This window comes from Rattus rattus, chromosome 14 (assembly GCF_011064425.1).
Source record: "Rattus rattus isolate New Zealand chromosome 14, Rrattus_CSIRO_v1, whole genome shotgun sequence".
NCBI classification, from domain to species: Eukaryota; Metazoa; Chordata; class Mammalia; order Rodentia; family Muridae; genus Rattus; species Rattus rattus.
Window position 1 is genome coordinate 37,949,453 of NC_046167.1, and position 13,456 is coordinate 37,962,908.

Below are 13,456 nucleotides of genomic sequence, written 5' to 3' on the forward strand. Positions count from 1 at the left end.
GCATTAAATAATTTTCAGAACAAAATCATTCCTATCACAAAATGAATTGTAAAATGTAATTCCTGGACAGTAAAAGCCACAGCACTCTAAAGAATGCTGTCACTAGATAGTGTGAGACTTCAACATTGCCTGATGTGTCTTTTCATTTTTTATTCTTTTCTCTCCTCCCCACCTTACAGACAAGCACTGATTTGGTACAACCGGTAAGTTAATTTTCATAACATTCTTTATTTTAAGGATATTTAATATCATTGTACGTGTGGTCTTTTTTGTTGAATGACTTTTCTCCCATGACATTGCTAGTCCTAGACTTGATTGTAAGCCAATTAACTCATACTTTCTGTTTTTATTTAACTGGTACTACACTACTGAAGAGCTGTATGTTTCTCATCAAATATCTCATGGTCTGTTTCATTTTTTTCCCCTTTGCTTTTCTGCATATTTAAAGACTGACTCTTCAAAAAGTCTTTCTATGTGTAACCTCATCATGGAGGAAACTCCTGACAGTGGTTTGGCTGAAGAGATTCAAAGATATGAAACTGATGTAGGTGCATTTACTTGGGGCCCTCATGCTAGGACAGACAGTGTCAGCCAGGAGATGACGCCAAGTGAGTCTCGAGAAGACATTGTATGTCTCTCTGAAGCAGAGCGAGACATGAGATTATCCACTGGAATGCTTTCTTCTGCTGACTGTTCTACTCTAGCTGGTCAGGGTGAGGATTCCCCTCCAGCTAGAAATGAGCAGCTGTCCTCAGAGCCTGTTCCCGGGGCTGGAGTTACTATTCCTACGTGCATGGAGACGGACCAGCCATATGCATTACTTGACTCAGAGATACCAGCCATCGGAAAAGTTGACCTGCTCAAAGAAGGTCATGAAGAAGCTAAAATATCAGATGGAGAAATAAAACAGAAACAGAAGGTAGAAGATCTTATGTGGGGATGTGCGGAGGCATACCGAAGGGTAGACACTGGAGGTATTGATATCAAGGCAATAGAAGGTCCTGAGGGATTTGAGGAGAAAGTATGTGACAGTCTAGGAAATACAACACTAAATGATCTGAAAAACCTAGCAGAGCAAGGGCAGGAGACACATGAAAGTAGTGAAGTGGAAAGTTGGAATGATCTAAAGATGATATGTAAAGAAAAACTAAAAAGCTATGAAAATGACTTTGAGGAAGGTTATCTATTAGAAAAGGACATGGGAAGAGTACATGTGACAGATAAATTTGATGACAGAATCCAAGAGTTATCTGATAAGACTCAAGTAATAATTAATCATAAAAAGGTAGAAGACTCTGGAGCTACACCTGCCAATCACACAGGGATCAGTAACCTGCCTATCCAGACTGACCCCGTGTCTATTGTTAAAGATTCCTGCACTGGGGAATGGGATTTAACTAAAAAAGAAATGACCAGAAATTTTAGTCATTTCATTAAATTTCCGAGAACTGAAAGGACAGATTCTAAGGGAACAGAGCCAGGTCAAGTCTGGCAATCAGACTTGGAGTCAGGAATCAATAGTGTAGATATAGTGGAAGGCTCTGATATTCCAGATGGCCAAACAAGCACATTTGCCAAATGGCAGGAATCTAATAGCCACTGGTATATCAGAGATATAGAAGGTTTACATAGATGCTGGGAACATTTGGTAGGAAATGAGAAAGGACTGGAGGAGAACTTACCAGCTGATGTATGTGGGAAACATATCAGTGATAGCAGCTTGGATCAAAGTCGGGAGACAACTAGACCATTGGGTCAGGGAGCATCCTGGAACACTAGCGTGGAGAGTCCTGATAGTTCCCGAGACAATGACATCAACAACTCAGATTTATCTGAAGATGAAATTGCTAACCAGAGATATGGATTGTTGTACCAAGAGATAGAGGCTGATAAAGATGAGGTACATACCCTAGAATGTAGCTTAGACTAGCCAGACGTCCTTGGGCTCTGCTTTTCCTTATGTCTCTCACCAACTTCATTTTCCATCATTGATCTCCTTGACATATGTACCTCTTGAAACCTATGTAAACCAAACACAAACAGGTTGACCAAAAAAAAAAAATCTAAATAATGATTGTGCTGGGAATTAGTGGAGTCCTTTTTGCCATCCCACTTCCTGAGTCTCTCTCTCTCTCTCTCTCTCCCTCCCCCTACCCTCTCTCTGTCTCCCTCCACCCCCCCTTTTATTTTCATTTTTGTTTCAGATACCAAATGTGCTAAACCATGAGCAGCAGAGACTATCACTAATGTGGCTCTGCTCAGTAAAAACACATGAAATGCTTTACCCAGTCCCACTAAAGCTCTCGACTCTTGCTGTTTATCACAGTGATGCGTATCAGTGACCGAAAAGAGATATCAACCCCCATGGTTTTTGCTAGAGTCACCTTGTCATCATTTAGAAGGTCAGGGTTGGTGGAAACACTGAAGCGTGTCCATCTGCTTTTTTTTTTTTTTTTTTTTGGTCAGCCTATTTATAATAATGCAGCATGGTTCTTTGTAGCTCCTGAGCACTTTCTGAACAAAGCAGCCTGTTGTATTATTTTTAAATTGGTGTGTGGTAGTAGTTTCTTTCCTGCTTGTCTAATGAATATTCACTCATCCTGTGGAATTGTTGAAAAAAGTCACACCTGCTTTCCATTTCTTTTAGGCTTCTGGAGGTTCATTTAATGATTTCACTCAGGTAAGGAGATTCTGTTTTCTTAGAGAGCTCCCAGCTGAGAGTGTTGTACGTCGTTTCTGTGTGGGTTTTATGTCACCTATCCAGCAAAAGGATTAAGAGCATCAGCACAAAATTGGACCTCCCTACTTACAAGTTGAGTAATGGAAATAGCATTGTTGTGATGAAATGAGTTGTGTGTCAGTGCACTTAACCCAGACCTAGCACATTAAGTGCTCCATAGTGCTATGCCACTTGTTCCACTAGTTCTTAGAAGTGACTCCGATCCAAAAGATACTTGAGACTCAGCCGTTGGAAAAAAGGAGCTAAGTTTCTTAGAGCTGATGATTTTTAAGCGCTCCTTCTAGAATGTCCAGGTGAGCCACATCACATGCAGTGATAGGTTTGGAGATTCTCCAGGGGGAAAAGGCATCTGAGGATCACAAACCACACTCAGGCTCTGTCCAGGAAAGCAGTGTTTCCTGGAGCGCTCTGCTAGTGTAGATTTATGTTTAGAATAACTCATGCTAACACTTACTTGGTATTGTTTTAATAATTTGAAAGGGAACTTTCAAAAACGTTAAAATGTATTTGTTGATACAACTGGTGGTTACGAGTTTAGATGGCTTTTTTAAATGGCCCATTTTCTTTCTCTTTTCAGCCCCAGGATACTTCATTATTCACGATGCAGACAGATCAGAATATGGTAGGTAGCTTGGAAAATTGATATGACCATATTTGGGGACAGTTATCATGGTACAGTTGAAAATTAGTTGGCTACACTAGCCTGTCTGGAACTTTAATATACATAATGTGATTTTTACAGCTTCCCCTTTTTTCAGAAAAATGAGAACATATTCGTAGAATCTGACTTTGAGCTTGTTTATTTCTGGCACAGTGACACCAACAGGGACCAGCTTCTTGTGATACTTATGACCCTCAGTGGAACACAATGAACCGATCAAAGTCACAGGTCTCTATGTGGCTATAACTTAAGCTAAAGGATTAAAAATGAATTTATCTCAAGAATTTGTTTTGACTAACATATTGCCTTTTTCCTTGAGCTTAGAGCTACTAACTTCTCATCTCATCTCTTCATCTTATAAGTTCTAGAGAGAAGCATTTACAGGCCAGCTAGTGAAGCACCGTGGCATGAGTAGGAAAGAGTTACTCTGGAGACTAGAGGAGATTCTTGGGAGGTGGGAATGACAATTCCTACGGGAAGCCTTTCAGCAGTTTCCTAATCAAGCTGATTGAAGAGACCTTGAGAGATGTCACTGTGTGCTTACCCTGCTGCAGGAGAGAGGGCCGGCACTTGCTGAGGGTTGAAGAGGTTGTTAGCATTGCTCTCCTCTGGCCAGCTGAGTCTGTACTATGAAGGACTTTTGAAGTTGAAGAGGAGCCAAGAGGAGGTTGATACATAATTCATATAAAAACATTGGAAATATTGCATATTTTAAAAATGCAAAGATAACTGAAATTGCAGAACAATGTTTGGATCATTGCCTTGGATTTCTAGAAATCTGGGGAAAGTCTTGATCTTTATTTAAATAAGAACAATGAGGGTGGCTTTAGACATGAGTCTAATTGTATCTCCTTCTTAAAATCAAAAAGTGCGCCTATCCTATGGCATGAAACAGGCATTGGATTGGTGTTTCCCCGTAAGATACATGTTTACGTTTGAATAAGAAATTCTGAAATTCTTGTCTAAACATTAATTTTTGCAATATTCTGATACCTTGTCAATGTATTATCGTGTTTTTGTGCTTTTTGCACATCCAATGGAGAACAGAATCTCTGTCTTTTTTTAAGGGTATGGTATTAATAACAAAACCAGAGATGCTTATTATGCCCATTCTCATATTGGTTATTCTCAGCCTTGATGATAAAACTTGGATGGTGTGGTTTCTTTTTTTAAAATTATCAGTTGTGAATGGTTATGGAAAACTCTGAAATTCAGGAAGAGAAGAAAAACTATTGGTCATGCTTAAACGCATAGCACTACCTCAGCATAGAAAGTCCAAGCTCAGAACCATGACCTTTTAGAGCCTTGAGAATCTCTACAGATGCTATGTTAGTTGTGTTGGTCATGTGAACTTCCATGCTTTCCCTCTAGTCCTCTCTACACATATTCTCCTGAGCAAACCTCATACTTCTCTGCTGAGGATCACAACTTGTCCTGCTCAGCATTGCACTTGTAACTAAGGTTCTTGCTACAAGGCGGTAGGCAATCACCATGCACTGGAACTGAAAACTATAACTACCAGTATGTTGATATCGTGTAGCATCTCAGGAATAGCAGAAGCCACAACATTGGACTCATTGACTACCTGGACAAAAGGCATTGAAGCTGGCATTCAGCTCATATCTCCTGGTCCATGTCTCATGACCCACAGAACATCACTATGTACCAGTTGAAACTGTTTTAAGCCTTCAGATCTTGTTCCTTAGCTGTCACCAATCCTCTGAGTTTGTACTGAATAGCCTTGCTAAGCCCGAAAAGGCAGTCCTAGAAGGCAAGTCCCATGCTGGCTTATGAATAGACTCTCAACTCTCCCAGCCCTTCTCTGCCTCTTTATTGACATGGCTTAGTCTCAGCACTGAGGGTTTTCAGAATATGTGATCCAAGATCACACAGTCGACTTTATTCTGACAAATTTTCATTCTGAAGAAAGAATCATTTTCTAGAGCCCACAAGTAAACATAGCATGTTATCAGTTCACTAACATCTGTCAAGGCAGATACCTTATAAGCACAACAACAGAAACAGTGGAAGCAGAGCCCAATTCACATAATAGGACTTCATATTTTTCCATAAGGTGTTGCTTAAACATTGAACTTCATTGGTATATCGTAAGAAAATATTTATATTTTCATATCTCGGAAGGAATAAAAGACAGGCCTATAACACTAATTTCAGTAGTGGGCTTTATATGGTGTTTCATACTTGCTCATTACTAGTAAGCTGCACTTTTCTCTAGGACTTAAGTCCCAGTCACAGTTGTTAGAACTCAGTGAACATGTGTGCTGGTGAGAAAATTCCAATCCTATGTCTGTTCACTCCATGCTGTAGGTGCACTTTTTGATTTTAACAGATAGATACATTTAGACTCATGTCTAAAACCACCCTCATTGTTCTTATTTAAATATAGATCCAGACTTTCCCCAGATTTCTAGAAATCCAAGGCAATGATCCAAACATTGTTCTGCATTTTCAGTTATCTTTGCATTGTTAAAAATGTACAATGTTTTGATATTTTATATGAGTTGTGCATAAAATCTTCTCTTGACTTCTCATCAGCTTTAGAACAATGTCCCCACTGCTTTTATGTAAAATTCATTATGTACTGCATTAATTAAGTAGACAGGAAAAGCAGAAGGTTTTGAACTAAGAGATACTAGAGACCTGATTCAGTGTTATAAGGGGTATTGTAGGCTGGCTGTATATAGCAGTCTCATGGGAACAACAGCATCTTATTTTGCCCCCACAGTATAAAGTCTAATTAAAACCATGGAGAAAGCTGCCTTATAATTCTTCAAGCACTCAGTTGATTGCTACCTTTTCTTGATGGAAGTCAAAAAGAAGGGAGTGAACCAAAACCTCAAACATTCTGCAATTTACGAAGTAGCCAGGTTGCTGAGCCTGCTCTCCCAACTAGAATGATATATTTGGTGCACGTACATATTTATACACCAAAGGATCACAGAACTATGTGATCTATAGACTCTTTCTCCTTTCACCTGGCAAATGTTGGACCTTCTAGAGATATTCTCTTTGATATTCTCTCTCTCTCTCTCTCTCTCCCTCTCTCTCTCTCTCTCTCTCTCTCTCTCTCTCTCTCTCTCCTCTCTCTCTTCTCTCCTCTCCTCTCTCTCTTCTCTCTCTTCTCTCTCTGTCCCCCTTCTCCTTCCCTCCCTCCCTCCTTTCCTCCCTCCCCCTCTCTCTCCTCCTCCCCCCCTCCCTCCCCCTTCTTCCCCCCCTCTCTCTCCCTCCCTCCCTCCCCCTTCCCCCTCTCTTCTCTCTCTCCATGCAACAGAAGAGTCATTTCAGGTTCTCTAATACAATGCACAGTGGCATGAAGACAAACTGTCACAGGTGAATGTAGTGGTAGGTACAGCTTTGAAGGAAACTGCTCTGGAGCCTGTTCAGAAGAAACTCAACACAATTCCACTCTATGACTCTTCAGTTCCTTAAGGGCCCATGACACTAGATGAGAGAATTCATTTTTCTAGAATAGACTTAGTGGAGCTGGCTGCCTGTTCTGAGTGATGATGGGATTCTGGATTGTCCAGAGTTCTGCAGTGTCACCTATTCATATGTTGAGTCTTCTTTTCTCCTTACCCCCAAATAACCCAAGGCTGAAACTGAGCAGGCTCTACCTACAGAGCCCCAGGCAGAGGAGCCTCCCGCCACTGCTGCTGCACCTACTGCTGGGCTGGACCTTGGGCTAGAGATGGAGGAGCCAAAGGAGGAGGCCGTGGTGAGAGCACTATCCCCTTCCCCCTCTATTCACTCTGCTGCTTCCTACAAGCTTCTCCCATGATCCTTTGTATCACTTCCTATCCAGGCTTTAGCTGACCTGAACATTTCCCTGACATCATCATCATTATTATTTTTGAGACTATACCAAAGTGGAGAGAATCAGACCTATTTCCGTGTTCCACCTGAGACAGTGGGAAATCCCTGTAATTAGGGATCATATAGCCTGAAATAACTTTGTTGTTCATGTCTATGTGCTACTGGAAGTCATGTCTGGACAGAGTGTTTCCAGGTCCTTGGCCTCTTATCAAAAACAATAGAAAGTGAGGTTTCATACAGACCTGCAAAAGAAACAAGATAAATTACTTTGTAGCAAAGTAATAGTTCAGATTAAGGAGAGATACACTGACAAGACGGATAGCAGGACACATGAGGGAATATACCCAAGGGTCCCCATTATGCTTCCTCCTATAGAGCCCAAGAGGATGGCTGGCTACTGGGGGGCATAGTTGGAGCAGCCTTCGAGCGCATTGATTAGGTTATGTCATCATCTTTGAGTCTTCATACCTAACTAGGTTTCCTTTAGCTGCTTGAGTAGCAGCTGTATAATTTGTTACCAGGGGTGGGGGAACTTATACCATTGTTCAGAAATGGAAACACATGTAACTGGCTGCATATGGGAGTTTAAGGGGGTTCTGACTTTTTGGTGCAGGTGATGCAACTAGGCTGTATATTATTAAAAGTTGGGGGGAGGGACTGCATAACTCAAAACCATATGGATGTCCATGGTTACTATCTTGTCTTCTATGCTTGCCTGCCATATATGGTTTTACTTTTATAAGTTGGTGATGGCCCAATATTGAACCAATGGTACATATTTTAGACCTGTGAATCTATAAATATTTATAAATCCAGTCTATACAGGCTTTGCAACTATAAGGGACCTTAAGGATACCTTTTGTGCTGGGTTAGAGATCCACCCAACTTCTCAGATACTTGCTTTTACCACGATGCACACAGCCAAGAGGAAGACCTGCAGGGTGTCTGCTGCTGGGTTGAGCAGTGAGAGGAGATAAGGATTGAGTCAGGGGCAGTGGTCAGGGGGATCTTAGAGCAATCGGCTTCTTTATTTATACAGGTTTCAGAGAACAAAGATAGACTAACGATTATCTAAGAAGTAACGATTACATCATTTCGTCTCTGAACATGTGTTTGTTTTTTCATTACATATTCATGGTTACAAGTTTAGTCACAATTAGAAAATACGAATAGAACAGATTTTATTTTTATTGTTGTCTTTATAACTCCAATTCAATGAATCTAAAGAATGCATCCACTAAAGCAAGCATTCATTATATACAGTTTGCTTTTTCAGCTGGCAGTATTTGAAGTTTTAAAACACCCCAGACAAACTGAAAAGATCTGAATCGGTCTTTTTATGAATTAGCAAATCCTAATACCTAACTTTTTTACTATATTGTTACATCATGTGCGTTGTTTTAGTTAATCTGTCTTATTTACTGGGTTCTATTACTCCAGGTGTGTACCCTGGAAGATCCCCTATCTTTAAACCACATCTTCAGAGAGCTGTAAGCATATTGTAAAAGGCAGTCATGAATCTGTTGCCAATTCTCCTGGCCAGTGAGAACTTGTCAAGTATCTCTATGTTTATCCTGTCCCGATTATACTGTTCCAGTTGCTTGGAGGCAGATACCCTGAGAAGATTCCTAGAATCATAGCCTCATCTGTGCTTATCACAATCTGCAGGGCATAAGGACTACTTCCAAATAGGACCAGATAAAGTTATTTCCCTAAATGCAGAAGAGATAGTAAGTTTACGACTTTTCTAAAAGGACTCAGCCATGGTTTTCTTAGGAAGAGACATAAAAAGAATCATAATGCAGAAATTCCTCAAAAATGCAACATTCAGAGACCAAAATTTAAAAGTGAGAGTTGACAGCGGTCGCAGCGTTTGCTTCAGATTTTCTGAAACTGTTTCCAACCACTGTGCTAGCTTTACGGCTTTGGCCATTTCTGGTTGCTATGGCTGTGCCCACACTACAAAAAGCAATAAATGCCAACAGTAAACAAGCTCATGGATAGCAAAATGCCCATGAATGTGTAGAGAATTGAAAATGGCTCCTAAGAATGTTATTGTTTGCCACAGTCTTCACAGAATATATGGAAATAGAAAATCAGTTTCTGCTTTGCCAAAAATCCTATTTTCTGGACTATGTACTGCAGAAATGAAGGTTATATTATATGTTAATTGGTTCCTTTATGTATAAAATCATAGGTTATCTACCAACTCAACAACTTATTACTACATCATCAATAAATAATGAAAATAATAGAATTATTAATAAAATGAAAAAGTAAATGTAGATTATCGTAGAAATAGAAAATACCAATTAATTCTAATTTTTAAAAAACTGAGGCTGAGGAGATGGCTCAATGGTCCACAGTCAATTTGCTGTTCTTGTACAGGACCCGGGTTCAGGCCATAATACCAAAAAAGTTGCTTATAACTATCATTAACTACAGTTCCAGGAACTCTATCGCCCTTCTGTGGCCTCCGCATATACTTGGCATCCAGGCAGTGTCCATACATGTATGCAGGCAAAACATATACACATAAATTAAGACTAAATAAATACTTAAACAAAAATTTAAAAGGAAATTAATAAAGCTTTAATATTGTCCATATGAAAATACAGAGAGGGACTATGTCCTGTAGAAAAATAAGAAATGTGTTCATTAAGCTGAATCCCTTCTAGAAGTGTCTGTTCCTTGTTTGAACTTCCAGTCTCTCCAAATTTATTGGTGGGCTCTGTGCAAATGTAGTAACCTGTGCCATTACTTAGCATGAAGACCAGAGGCTGAGGAGATGGCTCAGTGGGTGGCATGCTATACAAGTATGTGGGCCTGAGTTCAGATCACAGGACCCACACCAAAAGTCAACTATGGTGGGTACATGTATATAATCCAAGCCCTGGAGACAGAAACTGAATTTCAAGAATTTGGCAGGACAGTTTAGCCAATCAGAAAGATCCAGGTTCAGTTAGCAATTCTGTTTCAAAAACCAAAGTGGAAAGCAAATATCTGAACTCTGGCCTCCACAAACACACATGGACACATACATTCACTCATGCATGCACACACACAAATATAGAAGAAGGAAAAAAATACAACTCATATTCTTGACCCACTGTTCTAGCTAAAGATATGATTGATTTTGAGATGAATGTGGCCAACACCAAGAAGGTAAAGGGATGATGATTTAAATTTTTAAAAAAAAATGGTTTGATTCTGAAATGTTCACATCAAATTCCCATTTTAGCTGTCAGAAAACTTCTTCTGCATCCATGCTTATATACTTCATTGATCCCGCCCCCAGTGCAAATCCTCATTGAAGCATTGACTTTGAGCGGCAGAGTTGAGATATGAAGGAGACAAGTCAATGCTCTAAGCACAGGTTCAAATGATGGTTCTCCATGATCCCTTCTCAAATTGTCAAGACTACCCACCATCTCACTCATCCCAAATTTTATACTTATGCAAGCAGATTTCTTTCTTGTATCTTTTTTGTTGTTTTTGTTTTGTTTTGTTTGTTTTCTAAGACAGCGTTTCTCTGTCCTTGACTGTCCTGGAACTCAAGACTAGGCTGGCCTTGAACTCACAGAGATCTACCTGCTTTGCCTCTTGAATCCTAGAATTAAAGGCATGTGCCGTCAAGCCTGACTTGCAAATAATTTTTAATTTACTTTAAGTAAAATGTAATTACATCATTCATCCCTTTTCCTTTCCTTCCTCCAGTGCCTCTCATGTATCCTTTCTCCAATCTTTCTTTTTCCAATTTCCCTACTCAAATTAATAGCCTTTTCCTTTAATTATTATCATTGTATATATGTATATGTTTATGCAAAAATACTTAAGTAAGACCTGCTGAGTCTGTTTCTATTTGTGTATATATGGTTTGAATGCTGAGCATTTGTATCAAATAGCCAAAGGGACTCATCCCAGGGAGAAGCTAATTCTCCCTCTCTCGGATCTCAGATCTCACCTATAGTTCTTTGTTTATGAATGGGAACCCTTGATATTTTCTCCATTGCACTTAACATATCTATTAGTATTATCTATTTAGGTTTTATCTACATATTCATTTCTAGATAAGACAGTCTCATGGCAGTCATCCTGGTATTCTGGTTCTTACAATCCTTATTTCCCCTTTCTACTCATTGTTCCCCAAGATATATCTGCAGGAGCTGTGCTTTAAGTGTATCTACTGGGTCAGGGCTCCCCACAACTGTTTCATCTCTGCGTGGTATCCACTTGTGTTTTTCCATGAGGGGCTCCGTTTGCTGTAAAGAGAAGCTTCAGTGAAGGACAGTAGACCCCAGACAGGCTGAAATCTCTGTCTTACATCAGGACTTTCCCCAACTCATTCTTAGACTTAAGAAATGTCCTTGAGGTGTAACTTAAAAATCAAAATGAAACAGACACTCTTGTTCAAAATGCTTTCCCAAAGCAGTGTGTGTCCGCACCCATCCATTGTTTTGACTGTAAAGCAGTTGCTAAAGGGGATGTGGCAGCTATGCCCTAAAATGGGTATGCAGAGAATGAGCTCCTTGGCTATAAGAAGTTTGTGTAGGGGAAATAATTCTACCTTCTGTGGCTGTTTTTCATCTCTTAAGAAGTTGCACCTAATAAAGTTCTTCTGCTTTTAAAACTCTACAACGGAATGCTTTAAAATGTAAGGGCTTTCAAATCCCTGCACTGTAGTGAAGCACTCTTTTATGGCTATTTCCACCTTGTGTTTGCGAGGTGGTCAAGGCGACAGATCACTCCAGAGTAGTCTACTCACTAAAGCCACAACTGTTCCAAAGCTATGAAGTTAGAGGGATGTGTAGTACTAAATTTTATGAAACAAAACACCAACACAAGCTATTGCCAGCACAGTCGGGCCACACGGTATCTGCAGGGTATTGTCACCTCAGTCAGCCAGACCCAGCAGACTCTCTGGCCCAGAGCTCTCAAAACTTCTCAACCCAATTCTCTAAGTTCCCAGTTTCCATCCCAGCTACCACCAGCTACTCTCCCGGCCCTGCTGTGATCTCACCACCATCACTAGCCCCATTAGTGGCCATTCATCTAGTTCCCAAGGCAGGTCGCTGATACACCAGTCCCATACAGAAACTGCCTATCTCATGGCTTTCTTGCTCCAAACTCTTCAAATTCCCATCAACCTGGTAAAATCAAAACTCTAGATGCTTGCAATTAATCAGTCGGATTATATCAGTAAATTCTCACCCCACAAAATGTCCACACAATAAACTCAGAGCCAATTGACATTGATATAAACTGCCCACCTAGATAAGAAATTATCCTGTAGTAATCCACCCCTTATAAGATAATCATAGCTACCTGTGGTGATTTAAAGCCACATGAGGTAGGCCATCCTTCTCCTCTTCCATCTGGTCTTCTTCTACTCTTCTCTCTCTCTCTCTCTCTCTCTCTCTCTCTCTCTCTCTCTCTCTCTCTCTCTCTCTCTCTCTCTCCACCTTTCAAAAACTCAGCCCCACCTCTCTTTTTCACTACCCAATCACCGGCCTTGCCTTATCTCGCGCCTGCCCTCACCTGCACATAGGCGTCAGTCCACAGGGATGACAGTGGCTCTTCCTAGTGTGATGCTCAGCTGACAGCTCCTCGAGCTTCAGGTCACACACTGCCACCTCTCACACCCCAGGCTACTCTGAGATGTGTACATGGTCCTTGACAAAGTCAGGGCTGGGAGATTTGTTCACAGAACATGAGAATACTCCAGTGATTTTCAGCCCAGTCTTGTCTCTGGCTGTGCTTGGCTCCTTCCCCTCAACTCTGTTATCCTCCTGATCCAAAGCCCACATAGGTGCCATCTGCTGTTCCTGTTATTTCCAGTGTTTCCAGTCAGAGTCAGTGTGTAGGTTGGCTTGTCACTTACTTATGTAGCTCAAGTGTCTTCCTATCTCAACTCTCTAAATGCTGGAATTCCAGGCACATGTCACAATGCCAGATTTGCAAAGACACTACTTTTTAAAACAACCTCGGGGCTGAAGTTATAACTCAGTATTATCGTGTTTGCACTTCATGGCGAAGCTCAGGTTCAATAACAAACACTGTTAAATATAGTTAAGTATAAATCTCTCTTACAAACTTGGCAAGAACCATTGAAGATACCTACTATGATTACTTTCCAAACCACTGTTTACTAATGGGTCCATTTCTAAGCAAGTACAAGATTTACCTTTCCTTCAAAAGCTACATCTACTTCTAGTCACTTT

At 40.5% G+C, this 13,456-nt stretch overlaps 1 protein-coding gene across 1 annotated transcript in view; it reads left to right on the top strand.

Moving 5' to 3' along the window:
- The window catches only part of Amph (amphiphysin), a 195,810-nt gene that overhangs the window by 166,722 nt on the left and 15,632 nt on the right, over positions 1–13,456 (top strand). The window contains exons 14-17 of the mRNA XM_032884708.1: positions 180–203; positions 2,648–2,680; positions 3,318–3,362; positions 7,015–7,137. Of these exons, the coding sequence (XP_032740599.1) occupies positions 180–203; positions 2,648–2,680; positions 3,318–3,362; positions 7,015–7,137 (225 nt within the window). The remainder of the gene's footprint in view (positions 1–179; positions 204–2,647; positions 2,681–3,317; positions 3,363–7,014; positions 7,138–13,456) is intronic.